Genomic DNA, 16,596 nt, shown 5'->3' with positions numbered 1-16,596 from the left:
ATAGCAAAATCTAATACTAACAAAGTACAAAATTTATATTTAAGCACATATATTATTGAATTTATATGAGTTATGAAATAAGACACACTTTATTAGTTTAAATTTGTTAAATCATTAATCAAGTAATAACTAATACTAACAATAAACTTTTTTTTCGAAAGCAATAACCATATTGATGAAGAAATGGACAGGATATACACCCTCCTCCAAATGGAGCAAAAGTCAGCAAATACAAAAAGAACCCCAAAAAATATAACAACCAACCCAAGATACCCAAAGTCTATACAAACCTATCTTAAAGCCCTCACAAATCGTCAAAAAACTCCCTAAAGATACCCAAGCTCCCACTAGAACCCAAGAAACACCCTCTGCTAAACTAAGGCTAATTGCGCGCTATGATTTGAGCTGCAATAAACTTCCTCTATTCAATAAAAAAAATCTTCCCTATATATTTCTCTTTGAACTTCCTCCATTAATATTAATTAGTCTATAATTTTCTATATTAACTTCAAAAAATTATTTTAAATAAGTATATTATTATTTATTTCATATGAGTTATGAAACTAAAAAAGACAAACATAATATTAAATAAGATCTTACAAATAAAAAAGACTTCTTCTATCTGTAAAGTAAAATAAAATTGTTATATCAAAAGAATAAATCAAAAGCATCAATTAGATAAACAAGGACAAACAACACAAATAAAAAAAATCAAATACACTCATAAAAAAGCCGACGAAAAAAAAAACACAATCGAAAACATAAATTAACAATTCGACAAAAAAATCTAATTATCACAAAAAAATATTATTTTTTCTCCTTTACTTACGAATAAATAATTTTAAAAAAAATCATTAAAAAACACAGTACAAAATAAAAAATAATGCCCCCGTGCAACGCACGGGTAAAAAATACTAGTGACTATATACTTACACTCAACTCGACCATTCTTAACTTGAGCGTCAGAGTTTTTTTTCAATTGACTCCGGCAAAACAAACCAAATAGAGGACCATCAAAATCACACCACCATTCTATCTACTTCGAACCTTGATTGTCCATCCATTCTCTGGCTGAGAAGCTCCCTTCATCTTTTGGACCATGAGCACATCAGGTAATTAGATCATTGGCACCTAGCTATGTGGAGAAAAATAAACTCTCATTCCCATCACTACATTTGCCACGGTGGTTAACAACCAAGTGACGATCGTCGTTAATTAACTTCTAAATGCATCACTTCTTATCAGCCAAGTGGCCATCACCATCAAAGAACCCCATAAGTTATCGTCGATGACCACACCCTAGCGGATGGTTGGCATCCACCAACCTTGCTGAGTCCTCCGCGGAATATGGACAAGGTTGCCGATAATACGTACTAGTCTTGGTGTGAAGATCGGGTAAGAGGGTGCAACCAATTTGGTGGTGGATAATGATAGGAAGTAATTCTAGTGGTGGTGGTGGTGCGGTGGTCGAAAGTGATTCGGGTAAAAAGATGTTCATTCAAAAATACTGAGTAGGGGTGTTCAAAACTAAACTAAACCGAACGAAATCGCTAAAACCGAACCAAAAGATCAAAAACTTGAAAACCCTGAAAATCGAAAAAACGGTTGTTTTCTCATTAGATTCGTTTAGATTTGGTTCTCCTTTTCAGAACCGAACGCATTATATATATATATATATATATATATATATATCTTATATTAATTTACATCTTTACCCATAGTTATTATACTATTTTCCACTTCAGCCCCTATCTTTAAACGTGATCTGGTGTTGCCAGTGGCAGGGCTTGGACAATATTTATGGGAGGGCCAAAATAAGAGTGGCATCAATCAAGCTTTTACAATCCTCTCTTGTGGTTTGCGATTATGACTGTGGACACAAGATATGTTAAAAAAACTTTTTTTGGTAGTTATATGAAAAAAAACTAAAACTATTAGTTATTTTTCAAGACTTTTTATAATTCACTCATTCTAATTAATAATTTACATTAAATAAAAAAAACTAATATAAAGAAAGCTAATTACTTCCTTGTGTTCTTGTCTCACCACACATCAATGAAAAAAAATAATTACCACTCACAAATTAAGCTGCCAGCAAGAGAAATAATCAAAGGGAACTTTGATGCTTCTTTTATGGACGGAAATCCAGGAGGTTATGGGATGGTGGCGCGTGATTTCGAGGGAGAGGTTATGGCGGCGGCTACGGCATACCCAGTTGCATCTCTCTCACCTTTGTTGACCAAGGCAGGTTGCTTTAGATGGACTCTACAGCTGGCTATTGAGCTAGGCTTTAGGAGGATGGAGTTTGAGACTGATTGCTTGCAATTGTTTAATGGGTGGAAGACAAGTAGAGATGGTGTTTCTTTTTTAGATATTGTTGTTAGCGAGTGTCGCACTTTAAGTTATGGTTTTGATGTTTTTTCGTTTTCTTTTGTAAGACATTCTGGCAATGCTTTAGCTGATCTGTTAGCCAGGAACTCTTACACTCACACAGATGTAGTGTGGGTGGAGGAAGTTTCGGACTATGCTTCTCGTTTGGTTGCGCAAGATGTTTTGGCTTCTATGCCTCCTGTAGCTTGATTTAATATATTGTCATTTCAAAAAAAAACCAATTAAGCTTCGTGCCTCTCATTCTCACCATACATTTAATGAAAACAAAAATCACAACCCACAAATTAGTGATTAGCATTCACGCTCCCTGTGTCTCGTGTTCTTCAATTCTCCCAAAAAAGCTCTCACGCCTCAGATCAGAGAAAGGTTGCCACCGGAGTGGAGGTGACACTTATTGGGTGGAAAATGTGAAATTGTTAGGCAGAAACTAGGCCATAGATGGTGAGGAAAATTACCAAGAGTGGAATAGAAGCAAGTGAAGACAGAAAAGAATCTGGAAGAGCATATGGGAGTTTCAAACACCTTGTTGACAAGCAAATTTCTGTACCAATATATATAACTAATGCATACAGCATAAGGGGCATTGTGAGTTTCTCTGAAATTTTTGGGGAGGCGATGGCCACTCCGCCACTGGTTATTGCCACCTTGTGTAAGTTTTCTACTTATTTTGTTACTGGTTTCTCAACCCAGTTTCGATGTTCTTCTTGTTGGGGTTGATTGCAATGTAAGTCTCACATTGCTAATGAAGGAGAAAAAAGATCAAGTTATGCATCTTGGAGAAGTCCCACATCGCTTAGATTAGTGAGGGGTGGGAGGATCCAAGACTATATATAGGGATCTCAAGCTCCTTGTTTCAATACACCAAAACACCAAAGATGTAGTACCTGAAAACACTTTAAGTTTATATTTGTGTTTTCTTTTTCTCTTATGCTCTTGTTTTAGAGCATTGTGAGATGTAGTTCAAATATTTACTTTGGAGAGTGTGGGTGTACTGGGGCTATGGGGTGGTTGAGAGTGAAGTCTATGTGTTGTAACAATTTTCACATAGTGTTTATTCTCTGGTTGTCGGTTTTGACAACGGTCGTGGTTTTTTCTCCGGTTTTGGAGTTTCCACGTTATATTCTTGTGTTGTTGATTGCGCTCCTAGTTTATTTTACTTCTTCAGCTGTGTTATTTTCTAACACTTCTTGTTCTATTATGTTAGGATTTTTATTGTGTGTGACGTACGTTAGATTGCTTACCTTACTAGATTTAACATTCTATTTCTACCATATTATTGTGATTACATTTTGGTTTTGCTTATAAGTTATAACAAGTTATAACATTTTATCAGTTATGTGCTCAATGTATAATAAGGGTCGTGTATGGCCATAGAAAATTGAAGCCATAGCCTTAGGCCTTCAATTGTGTTATGGCTTTAAAAAATAAAGGGTTAACGGTGAAATTGTGTTAGGGCTTTAAAAAGTAAAGGGTTAATAGTGAAATTTATCCCTGAGTTTGTAAGCCAGTTTGATTTTAGTCTCTCTGAAGAAAAATAACGTTTAGTTGCGGTAAAAAATAGTCAGTAACTGTAAAAATAACTGTCACTAAACGTTATTTTTTCTCAAATAGACTAAAATCAAACTCGCTTATAAAATCATGGATTAATTTCACCGTTTACCCAAAAATAAATTAGCACAATATACTATATGCTTTATTTCTAGCGTTCAAAGTTCTATTGTTCATGAACATTTCATCTCTTGCTATCCCATGAGTGGGACATTAGGCTTCGTCACATTCCAGGGGAGGCCAATAGGCCAGTGGACTGCTTGGCGGGTTATAGAGCTTCTTAGCAGTGTGCTTTTACTTACTTTGATAATCCTCCTGACATTGTTGTCCCTTTTATGTCCGGAATATTTTAGCTGTGTAGTCTGTTGGTTTATTTTTCCCATTTAAAAAAAATTCATTCATTATCTTTGAAATGATTTTCAAAATTAAATTTCTCTTAAAAATAAGTAATAATTTAATTTTTATATTTTACAGATGTAACCGTGTAATATACGATGGGATATTTGTTGTTGTTTTTATCAAATGGTTACTGTATTATCAATTATCATGACAGAAAAAAAATGGTAACATATATAACTGTGGGTATTAAATACTAAATAGAAAATGGAAACAAAATAATCTACAATTTTAAAAATTAATAAAGAAAATAGATGCTGGCCCCGCAGATCCCTCAGTGGTCCAGTCTATAAATTTGTTGCCATGCTCATATAAAAGGTCATGAACTTCCTCACACTATAGGTGCACAGAGAACTGAAACTGAACCACCAAAATGGCTGTTGGGGGATTCACCGCTGATTCTTCAGCCAATGATGGCGGCTTCAGCGGCAAAATTACAATCTCAGTTGTCATCACTTGCATTGTTGCTGCCTCCGGTGGACTCATTTTCGGTTATGACATCGGAATTTCAGGTACACTTTCTTCAAATTTCATTTTTATAAAGTAATTTGCAGTGAATATTAGGGTGCAATATAAGAAATGTGAGCTGATTAGTCACCAAATTTCTTGTGTACTCTGCATCTCATAGTTTTGTACCTTGAATCCCTCTGTGCTCTTCCAATTTTTGCCCATCTTTCTGGATCCTTATTAGTATAATTTATGTATGTTATACTTATTTGTGAATGGATAAATATATTTGGCTAGCCTCAATCGGTGACCGTTTAGTGCACTGACTGTCACACGAAAATTTAGTCTCCAAATATGAGAATACCTTAGTTTGAGAAGCCATGATAATTTGCTTTCATAATAAGGTATGCTTTGGGTCCTTGGAAATCAAGAACAGAATAATAAGGGGTTGCTACTAGCTAGCAATAATTGCAGAATTGAAGAGCTATTTTTTGGTAGTGTAATTAAACAATGTCAATATCCTACGTTTTGTGGGTTTCCTTTTCTGGTATTGAATTCGTACTCAGAAAGAGAAAGAGAAACCAAAGGGTAGTAGTTGGGGGACGTTTTTTCAAGCTATGATCGTTAGGTAATCACACTACTTGGACCAGCTAGTAATCAATTTTTTTTTCTTGTCACTACCCATTCGTCATGCAACTAACTTTTGGTTATCTTAGTAATATTTGGACCACAAGGTGAACCATTTTTCTTGCTGTCACTGTTATTAGTCTTCTTTTTTGACAATTCTGTTATTAGTCTACTTGTATGCTACTTGCACAATTGCACGGATTAATATTTATAATTTAAAGTAAACTATAGGGACCCTAAATTATAAATATCAAATGTTTCTGTGAGATGATGATCAAAGTGATTCTACAAGTCTTTAAAGACTAATTGGCTGATTAAACTATTCAGTCTTAAGAAGGGAGATTAAAAAAAGGGGAAAGGTGAAAAATGTGATAAAAATTGTACCACTTGTTTGTATTTACAAGTTATTTTCCTGGAAATATTTATCTCTAGCTAAATATATAATTCACTTCTAATATATATAAAGTATTTAACACTTTAATTTTTTCAAATTTACCTTCATAATTAATTTTGACGAGAAATTAAAAAGTTAAAATTACCTTCATCTTAGTATAAAAGTAGAAATTAAAAAGAAATTAACTTGAAGTCAATCCTCTTTGGGTCCTCCTTTGACTTCATGTTTTTTTCTTATATAGATCCTTTGACTTCATGTAAGTATTTCCTTTATGTGGGGCTTGTCCTTATACTTTTATTTCTCATTAAATAAAGTTTTGTTTAAAAAAATATAATGTGAAAAACAAACATAAAAATAAATCATTTTGACATAATTGAGATATGAAAAAAAAAATGTAAATTTTTTAAAATTAATTAATAATTTGATAATTTAATTAGAGTTGTCTAAATGACCATGAAAAACTGAGATTTGAATAATTGTGAAATTACACGTTAAAGAAAAAAAAAGAAATATAACATGGAAAACGGTCCTAAATAAGTAATAAATATTTAATATGCAAGTGCATTGAAGTTATTAATGATATTGCATTTCTAGTGACTCTTATACTTGTACTGAAATCATAACAATTGATGTTGTGTACGTATATATTTTGTTGCAATTTCCTTTAATTTAATTAAGGTATGTGTAAATTTCAGGAGGTGTCACTACGATGAAACCATTTCTCGAAAAATTCTTCCTAGATGTGTTGAAAAAGGCTGCAAGCGCCGAAACAAACATGTATTGTGTGTATGATAGCGAGATCTTGACATTATTCACATCCTCCCTTTATTTAGCGGGGCTAGTGTCTACTCTCCTAGCCAGCCGAGTCACCACAACGTTGGGTCGGAGAAACACCATGATCTTGGGTGGTTGCATCTTTTTTGCTGGTGGTGCTATCAATGGTGCTGCTGAAAACAAGGTCATGCTCATCTTGGGTCGTATTTTGCTGGGTCTTGGGGTCGGTTTCACTAATCAAGTGAGTAAAGTTAACCATTCATAATAAGGATTTAATATATATGCACCGACGTTGAAAAGAGTTTACTTTTTTAATCATATATCTTTACCTTTCATTTTAACTTTTCAAAATTTAAAACTGATTATGACAAGGTAAATACATGAATTTTAATTGCATGACTATAAAAAAAAATTAAACTGTCATTTCATAATAGTTAATCAAACTCTTTTAGTTATACTTTACACATTTATTCAAACTTCTAATCATTGCTCAATCAGTTATATTATACTTATAATGTTTATAATTTATAATTTACTCAAATTTCATCTTATAAAACGCGTGTTTGGTTTATAGTTCAATTGAGTTAACAATTGGTTGAGTTACAGAAACAAGAGTATTTCACTCATTTCAACTTTTTCTTTTTCAGTAGTAGGAAGTGTGATTAGGCTTCCATTGCACTTAAAAGAACTTTAATGTTTAAAAATTTGTTTGTTCTACTATCTTAAATAGAAAGTTTAAAAATAGTACAATGAAAGTGATTTACAAATTAATTTTTTATTAGTGTGCAATCATAGAAGTTTATCCCCAAAGGTTTTTTTTTTTGGTCGAAGAGTTTATCCCCAAAGGTTATGATAGCACCCAATTTTTCCGATTCGGCAGTTTGATCTATCCTATTAGAATTTATCATTCATGGACGTTGATAAGATCCTTCTTCCATCTAGCAGCACCGCATTGAAGAGGGAAATTATCTTTTATTGGTCAAAGAGGAGGAAATATTTTGCTAACGAATTATTGTCCTCAAGTAATTTGATGATGGGCTAAACCATCGCATGGCCACAGCGAACTTCGGCCCAATATGACTGAACCAGTCCAAAACATTCTTTTTGGTACAGTCCAAATCATTATTTAGTAACGAAATTGATATTTCCACAAATGAAAAAGAAAAATAATAGAAACTGAAAGATGAAAAAAATGTGCACATATAAACAATTTAACCAAGTCTTGGTTTAATGTTAAACACAATAATCAAATCTAATCCATATTTATATTCGAACTTGTCTAAATGACTTAATCACTCAAGTCCTAGGTAAACTAAAGATATTTAAGATAAGTGAAATTTCTAGCTCATTTAACTTAAATATTATTAGTCAACTTAGAGTTCCGGTGGTTTAATCCAAGTATTTTAGGATCATTAAATAACTCTTTTATTCTTTTATTGAGAAGGAAATGCAAATGTTTCTCTATTTTCTGTATTTTTAATTTAATTATAATGTAACAAGATGACGAATGTAAAATTTATTTACAATGTGTGTATATAATATATAGTTATTAAACATTCAAACCCTAATAATATTTATTCCTTCTGCCATTAAAATAGTATTAGAGAAAAAAAATTGTTTCATAATAATTGTCCACTTAAAAATTTCAATAAAAAGAGATAAAAATACATTTTAAAAAAGTAAAATTAGAAAATTAATAAACTATTTCAAAAATAATAAAATTTGTGTTCTAATTTGTGTTGTTTGATTTTTCCCACTAATAAAGGCAACGCCATTGTACCTATCGGAAATTGCTCCACCAAAATGGCGAGGCGCGTTCAACACCGGCTTCCAATTCTTCGTCGGAACCGGCGTAGTGGCCGCGTCCTGCATCAACTACGCCGCCGCCAACCACACATGGGGGTGGCGCGTCTCCCTCGGCCTCGCCGTCGTCCCCGCCACCATCATGACCCTCGGTGCGCTCCTCATCCACGACACTCCCAGCAGCTTAGTCGACCGCGGCAAGATCGACCAAGCTCGACACGCGCTGCGCAAAGCGCGAGGCTCCGCCACCGACATCGAACCGGAACTGAACCACGTGATTCGATCCTCTCAGGTTTCGAAAACGGTGGAGATGGAGAGTTTCATGACGATCTTTGAGAAGCAGTATCGGCCTCAGTTGGTGATGGCGTTTGCTATTCCTTTGTCTCAGCAGCTTACTGGGATCAACATTGTGGCGTTTTATGCGCCTAATCTGTTTCAATCTGTGGGGTTTGGCAATGAATCTGCATTGCTTTCAGCTATTATATTGGGAATTGTTAACCTTGGTTCTATTTTGGTGTCTACTTCTGTTGTTGATCGGTTTGGAAGAAGATTCTTGTTCATTGTTGGTGGCATTCAAATGTTTGTTTGTGAGGTAATTTACCAAATTTCTTACTTGCTTCAAGTTGTTAAATAATTTCATATTAGTTGAATTCATGTGATTAAGATAGTGATTTTATAAACAACATTGTTAATCCAGTTAATTTGAAGTTGTTAAGGCCCCGTTTGGAAGAGCTTATTTGAGCTTATCTGACCGATAGCATAAGCTCTTATGCCGGTGTTTGGGAGAGCTTATGCAACCATAAGCTGTTTTGAGCCTATTTTCATAAGCTACACAGGATAGCTTATGAAAAAGAGCTTATGCTTATATATAGCTTATTTTCAATTTATTTCAATAAATATTTTAAAATAGCTTATGAATAAGCGCTTATGTCATAAGCGCGCTTAATTAAGCTGTGTTTCCCGACGGGGCCTTAATCCCTAAGGATATTCCCAAGCTGACAACATAAGTAGATTGACATGACACACTACACAGCTAGAGTTGCAAGTCTACTAAACTTTCATATGTTATTTTTTTTTAGTAAGAAAAGAAATGATTTCCATGATAAATCCTTGGAAAAAGCCCTGGGAACAACCTTTCCAAATAGGTCATGTTACACAAGCAATAGTCCATGAGGGCGAAAGTGCCTCAAGATATGCTATTTTCTCATTTTCATATTTTATAACGGTGTAAAAAATGAACTTACATTAGGGAACCCAAATTCACTTAAAAAAAATGAACTTACAGTACACAACACATGCTGCTGGTTTCTCTATGTTTGGGCAAAATTAACATGGGGGCTCCAGTTCTTAATTGAAAAATTGTTAGGGTGGTTTATACTTGTAAAGGATTCACCTGTCAGTGTATGTTGTTGGCATTTGGTGGGCAAATATCAAATGCTATTGTGGTGTTTCGTGTAATTTAATGCACAGTACAATTTTGGTTATGAAATAGGCTGTTTTTGTATGTTGTATTGATATTGATTTTGCATTTAATAAATTCTTCTCATCTTTTCTTAAGTTTACTATGGAGAGAGGGTTGAAAGAAGGGGTTCCTTTGGGATTTCTTTTTTTAATTCTTGAAGGTGGCAGAAGGTTTAAGTAGAATGGTGAGACAAACTGTTAGTTTTTAAACTTGTTTAAAGGGTTTAAAGTTGGTGGTGAGGGAGTGGAGATATAACTATTTCAATTTACAGATGACACATTATATAGTAGGGAGGCTTCTACTCAAAATGTGTTGGTGATGAAGAGTGTATTGAGGTATTATGAATTAATGTCCAGGTTAAAGGTGAATTTCTTTAAGAGAAAATTAGCAGGAATATCATCGGGGACAAATGAAATTCAGTGGTTTTCTTTGATATTATGGAGATCCTCTTGGTATATTTGGGTATACGGGAATGAATGATTCAGACACTAGACATTGATAAAGAGACTTTCTTCTTGGAAGCATAAGATGTTATCCTTTGGAGGGAAGAGGGAAAGTATGTCTTATTAGGAGTTTTCTATCTTCTATTCCACCTTTTTATCTTTCTTTTCTTTAAATTGCCAAAAGTGTTGCTAACCAGTGGGTAGAGGGGTTCGAGAGAAGACAATAACTTGGGTAAAATGGGAAAATGTATGTAGATCAAAGGAAGAAGGTATATATCTGCTGTTTCGGGTCTCTTGAAATCAGTTGGGTGTGAATTTCCAGCAAGGTGCTGGTTTGGCTGGGAGCATCTCAAACTGTTCACTGGTGGCTGGGGTGACTATTTTTTGAAGGGGAATTATTGGATTTAAGATTATTTTTAAGGGTATTGCCGAAGTAGGTTTTTGTGTTGATTATTTCATTGATCATGTATCGTTCCTTGTAGGTGATCACTATTCATTTGATTTATTTGTGTGTCAATAGTTTCGTTGTGGGGTCTTGGTAGCGTTTGATTGCTTCCGGGGTGAATTGTATTGGGGTTAACTTAGAGCTTTTATGGGGAGGGGGGGGGGGGGGTGTTAGAGCATAAGTTGAAGCAGGTATGGTATTTATTCTTTTTCTGCAGCGAGCTGGGCATAAATTAGTGTCCCTTTGCTTTCTTCTTGTTCTTGTAATGGGTTGAAGCACCCCTTGTGCCTCCTATGATTATACTTTTTGCCTTTCAGAAAAAGAAAAAAACAATTTAAGATAACTTGAAATTAGCCTCAAAGAAAGAGACTTAGGGTAAAGTAAGTCATCACAACATTTGATTGAGTTGCTTTAATGACTTTTCAAAGTAGGTAATCACTATTAATGGCTGTGATGAATTACTTTACCCTCTAATGTGATCCACTCACTTTAGAGGAGCTAAACCCTAGCCGCAAAGGCACATGCCACACCTAAATATTTAGAAAAACATCCTAATACCATATCATTAACATTTCATATAACCCTACCAATGCCAACTTATCGGATTAAAATCAAAAGGTTAAATTGATCCTTTATGTGTTGAATGTTTTTGGAATGTTTTTTTTTTCTTTAACAAGATTAAAATATATGAAATCGAAAAAAACATAAATTTTCTTTTTCAAACTGACCTTGAACTTTAGAGGGGTCTCTTAGCGTATAATGGCCTTAATTAAGGTTGGCAAAATTAAGTGTATATGCTATAAGCCTATAATGCACTTTTAGAGTTTTACTAACTACTACTAATGTTGATGATTGTAAAGATTGCGGTAGCTGTTGTGCTAGCACTGGAGACAGGGGTACATGGTACAGAGCACATGTCAAAAGGCTACGCAATACTGGTACTGGTGCTAATGTGCTTCTACGCAGCAGGTTTTGGTGTTTCATGGGGCCCCCTCTGTTGGCTAATTCCAAGTGAGATTTTCCCCTTAAAAATTAGATCCACTGGGCAAAGCATAGCAATTGCTGTGCAGTTCTTAGCCACATTTATTTTATCCCAGACATTCTTGACAATGCTGTGTCACTTTAAGTTCGGGTCTTTCCTATTCTATGCGGGTTGGATTGCAGTGAGCACACTCTTTGTTTTTCTGTTCTTACCTGAGACCAAAGGGATTCCTTTGGATTCAATGCACACGATATGGGGCGACCACTGGTATTGGCGCCAGTTTGTTGTTAAAGAGCAAGTTAACCAACATAATCTTACATGAGTTATGAGTACATGTTTGGGATCTTGTTGGCAAGCAAAAGAAATACAGTTATGTACAATGAGAAACGCTTATTTAAGCATGGAGGGTGTACGTACATTATTTCACTAAAGGAACTTATGTTTCTTTGCATCTTAGTTTTCTTTACTACAGTGCAGGGTGTGTACATCTAATGGTACATTTTACATTATATATGAGAAGAGATCAGGTTACTCTAGGAGTTATTCACTATCCTCGCCTTACATTGTATTAAATTTTAAGGTTGTGATTATATACTTATCGCGCCCTCATGTGACCCTACCTCCACAGAACTTCAAATTTAGTTGTTCTTCGTTCTCTAAACTTCTCTACTATGGCTGTATCAGGTATATATACCTTGGCCTTTAATCAAAGTGTGAGTGACTTCCTTTCTTCTTGCGTTGAGATTTTTTTTTTTCTTTATTGGATTTTCAAAGCTCAGGATTTAGGAGTTATTTGGCTGTGTCCTTTCTACATTTTCAATACCAAGACCTAGTTGTTATAGCTATAAGAAATACTCAATTGGCAAATAGAGAATACCTCCAATTGTTTATGCCCTTGAACATGAATTGAATAATTATGTGAAAAGTTATGTGTATATGTAATCTTGTGATATGTGAGCTGATGGAGACCCATTTTGAAGTAATATATGCATAAGATGAGAAAGGAGGGCCTCTCGTGGTTTTTTTTGTTTTTTGTTTTTTACGTTACAACAAGCTTGCATTAGAAAATATGCGGAAGAATATCTTGTGGTTAGTGGTATACTTGTTGACCATGTTTATTTTTCTTATGATAGTATACCTATACTTGTAACTTGTAAGGTGACAAAGACGAACATTGCTTACAGCTCTAGAGTAGTAGTCAAGATGGAAAAATGAAGGAAATAAAAAACAACGAATTAGTTTACTATGATATTCTACCTCTCGTTTAACTTTTAACTTTTTTTCTTTTTTTGTAAAGAAGAAATTAGATAGACTGAATCACTCAATTTCACTAACTTTTTGTTTTTTTACAAGAGGAATGAAAAACAGGAAGAAAAATAAAAAGTTGGTGTCTAAATACAATGACGCATAAATAAACGACGACGGTTGTATCCAAACCTAGTGCTCCGCCGCTTCTCGCGATTCCTTCCTAGCAAGATAGTCCACTGTATTGTTCCGTTACCGCGGGATATGGACAAATGTGATACTCCAATCCTTGCTCAACCATTCTCGAACCTCTAGAATTTTATCCCTCATCTAACCGTTACCACCACTGGTGCATGTAAAACGCGAACCACCTCCATACAGTCTGATGCACAAGTTAACTACCTAATGCCAAAGCTCCAAGAATATTGAAGTCCCATCCTCCACGGCTATCGGAAATCGTCGATCTCCTCCCTCCGTTTTTTTTTTGTTATAAGAGGAAGAGTAACAGTAAAATAAAACTAGTTAAGAGAATCTAAGAACATAGAATCATAAACAAAGGAAGATGGTTGCTTCCAAACTTGGAGAGGGGACCCTAGACGACAAGCTTCTCGAGCTAACTTGTCAGCGGTGTTGTTCTTTGCCTGATCAATCTTAAGCAAATTAAAGTTCTGGAAGCTGGCTGTGAGCTCACGAACCCGGCAAATTTCCTCGTGGTTCCAGTAGCTAGTTATGTTCACCCCTGGCTGTAAAACATGAATTGCCTTTGAGCAGTCAGACAAACACGAAACAGACCTGAGGCCTATCTCTTGAGCATGACGGAGCTCCAATTCCATAGCTCGCACTTCTGCAAGAAAGGCTGAATCATAACTGTGGCTCACAGAAATCGCTACACAACCCATCCTCCCCACTACGGGGTTCCAGCTACCATCAACAACTATGTTCGCGCTGGGTGTGGAAGCTGAGGTACTTGGGATCGCTAGAACTTCAGGCTACACCGGAGCAATACAAAAGTTGCGCCAAAGGGCTTCATCCCTGAGGACGCAGCGCAACACCTGGTTCAAATTAAGCCCCTGCTCATCAAAAACCCTCTGGTTCCTCCACCGCCAGCACCACCATAAAATAGCAATCGCCATAATAGCATGTCGGTGACCCAGTAGATTCGCGAGCCAAGGCCGAAACTCAACATGAGCATCAATGGATGGCAACACCGTCCTAAAGCTTCCCCACAAAGCACGAGAATCTGGACATCCTCGGAACAGATGGTCAACATCTTCGACATCAGCGTCGCACCTGGAGCATGATGCGGTTGCTGCGAGATGAGAGAGACAACGCTTGGCATTGGTATGCAACGCTCCATGTGCTAGTAACCAGAGAAAGAACCGAATCCGTTCAGGAACTTGTGTCTTCCAAATTCTTCTCCATGAGCCAAAGTTCCCCACCGGTGGTGGTACCATGGTGTAGTAGGCTGAGCTTGGGGAATACCTGCCATATGCGTTGTGTATCCATCGAATAGAGTCTGGCTGAGAGCGTAAGTGAGGCACTTGAACATTTTGAATTTCTGCAATTAACTGCTGTGGCAAAACAGTGTATAAAGCATCCATATTCCACACACCTCCATTCCATAAGTCAGCAACTTTAAGTTGCGTGTATTCACAAACGGAACACGATCACAAAGCCTCCCCGTACCTAGCCAGTTGACCATCTCCGAGCTGAGGTTGAAAACCGCCACCCAAGTGTTCTAATGCCCGAATGATACCTTTCCAAACATATGAGTCTCCTCTTTTGAATTTCCCCTGAAGCACAGTATTATTTTTAAGATACTTTTCTGTAATTGCTCGAACCCATGGCTTGTTGGCATCATGCAACAAATTTTCAATCAACGTCCCCAACATAGCAATTTTGTTCAACCTTGCGGACCTCAAACCTAGACCTCCCTCCTCCTTTGCTTGAGTGACGGTATGCTAAGGCACCAAACTCCAGCCTCTATTACTGGTACCCTCCACCCTCCGTTTGAATCCTAATAACTGCTGCTGCACCCAATCACTAACTTTGTTTAAATACAATAAAACTCATAACTGAAAAATTATAAAATTCTATGATCAATTTTTAAATAAAATTCCTCTAAATAAAAAGCAGATTAAGAGTAATAACAATCCATTACTTCCTACTTTATTTTACTTGTATCCGCTCATAACTAAGGAAAAATATACAATTTTAACAAATAAAAACTCTAATCAATACTTCATCCTTTATAAGACATAACTTATTTTAACATTTGTATCGTGTTCCAAAATATAAGTTGCTTTGTAATTTCAAAGCATTTTTTCTCTCATTTTTTTCCCGTCCCGTGATGTTTTTCAAAACGAAAAAATAATATACAAAATACTTCTCATTTTGATTGAAGAAGATGTTGTCAGTCAAGACGATATATGATATGTTTGTTTTTCAATTTGAGCCTCCAAAAGTATTTTTTGGTGTTGTGTAACTTTGTGTCATTATGTTTGGTAAATTTTAAACCACATTCACTCAACCCACTTTCATCCCAATTCACCAATTTGTCACTTTTACATTCATGCAACTCACTTTCAACCCCAAACTCTATTTTGGAAAAAAAGAATTGATTGATATAAAATTTTACAAATATGGCCTATATGATATAGTAACTCTCATTCAAACGGTGGATTCTTTTTGTTACATGGAGGGGCATGGCCCCAGAAGTGAAAAACGCTAAACAACAAGAGCACGAAGAGAAGCTAGAGCCTCCTCCACATCCTGAAACAAAAGACTACGACATTCCGCTAAAGGAGTGCGGCACATGTGTGCCAAAACCAAAAACATGAGTAGATTTAGCAAGACAGTCCGCCAAGGAGTTGGCTTCCCGCAGGACATGGTGAAATTTGACTTCTATCCCAGGCGGGATCCCATGGTGAATGGTTCGAACTAGCTCCAAGTAAGGGTTAACCAGACTACCAGATCCATTAATGTTAATTATTGCAATAGCCTCAGCTGAATCACACTCGACCACCACACTAGGGAAGTGATTAATTAGTACCAGGATCTCCACCATCGTGCGAATAGCCCAGAGCTCCGCTAGCAAAGGATTGGATGTACCCAAACGTCAGCATAAGCCTTACATCCAGCTTCCGGAGCTGTTGAGAACCATCCCACCCCCACACTCTGCCGCTCCATTATTCCAAACCGAGCCATAGATGTTAATCTTAATCCACCCAACCGTAGGGAATAGCCAGCTAGTGCTGCTACTACTCGTGGGACTTGTTTCATCATCAAGCAATGCCATTCTGCCATCATGGAAGCTCGAATTTATCCACCCATGTATCTATGCAATATCCCACTGAACATGATTGAAAACAACATCATTTCTCGTAGAGCATGGATCACTGATTCTCGCAACGTTCCACAAAGGGGACAGAGATCAATATTTGCCAAGTGATTGTGAACGCGCTTCTCATGAACCATCAAGCCATTGTTGAGAGCCTTCCAGAGGAACATTCGAACACGTGGGGCTCCTTTCCACCGCCAAAGCAAGCGCCACGTTGGGTCTCTTCCTATATTCTCCACGTTCGTCGTCAAGAGCTCATAGGCTGAAGAAGCGGTGTAAATTCTCGTTGTTGTCCTTCC

General features: G+C 36.2%; 1 protein-coding gene across 1 annotated transcript; it reads left to right on the top strand.

Moving 5' to 3' along the window:
* Positions 1–4,677: 4,677 nt before the first annotated feature.
* Positions 4,678–12,163, top strand: LOC130734234 (sugar transport protein 5-like). The gene is made up of 4 exons (XM_057586576.1): positions 4,678–4,847; positions 6,499–6,818; positions 8,343–8,972; positions 11,591–12,163. The coding sequence occupies exons 1-4, from the start codon at positions 4,709–4,711 to the stop codon at positions 12,032–12,034; spliced, it is 1,533 nt and encodes a 510-aa protein (XP_057442559.1). The 5' UTR covers positions 4,678–4,708; the 3' UTR covers positions 12,035–12,163.
* Positions 12,164–16,596: the final 4,433 nt, after the last annotated feature.

The sequence above is a fragment of the Lotus japonicus genome, chromosome 1 (assembly GCF_012489685.1).
Source record: "Lotus japonicus ecotype B-129 chromosome 1, LjGifu_v1.2".
NCBI lineage: Eukaryota > Viridiplantae > Streptophyta > Magnoliopsida > Fabales > Fabaceae > Lotus > Lotus japonicus.
The sequence above is the reverse complement of the archived record's forward strand: the minus strand, read 5'-3'. Positions and strand labels throughout refer to the sequence as shown.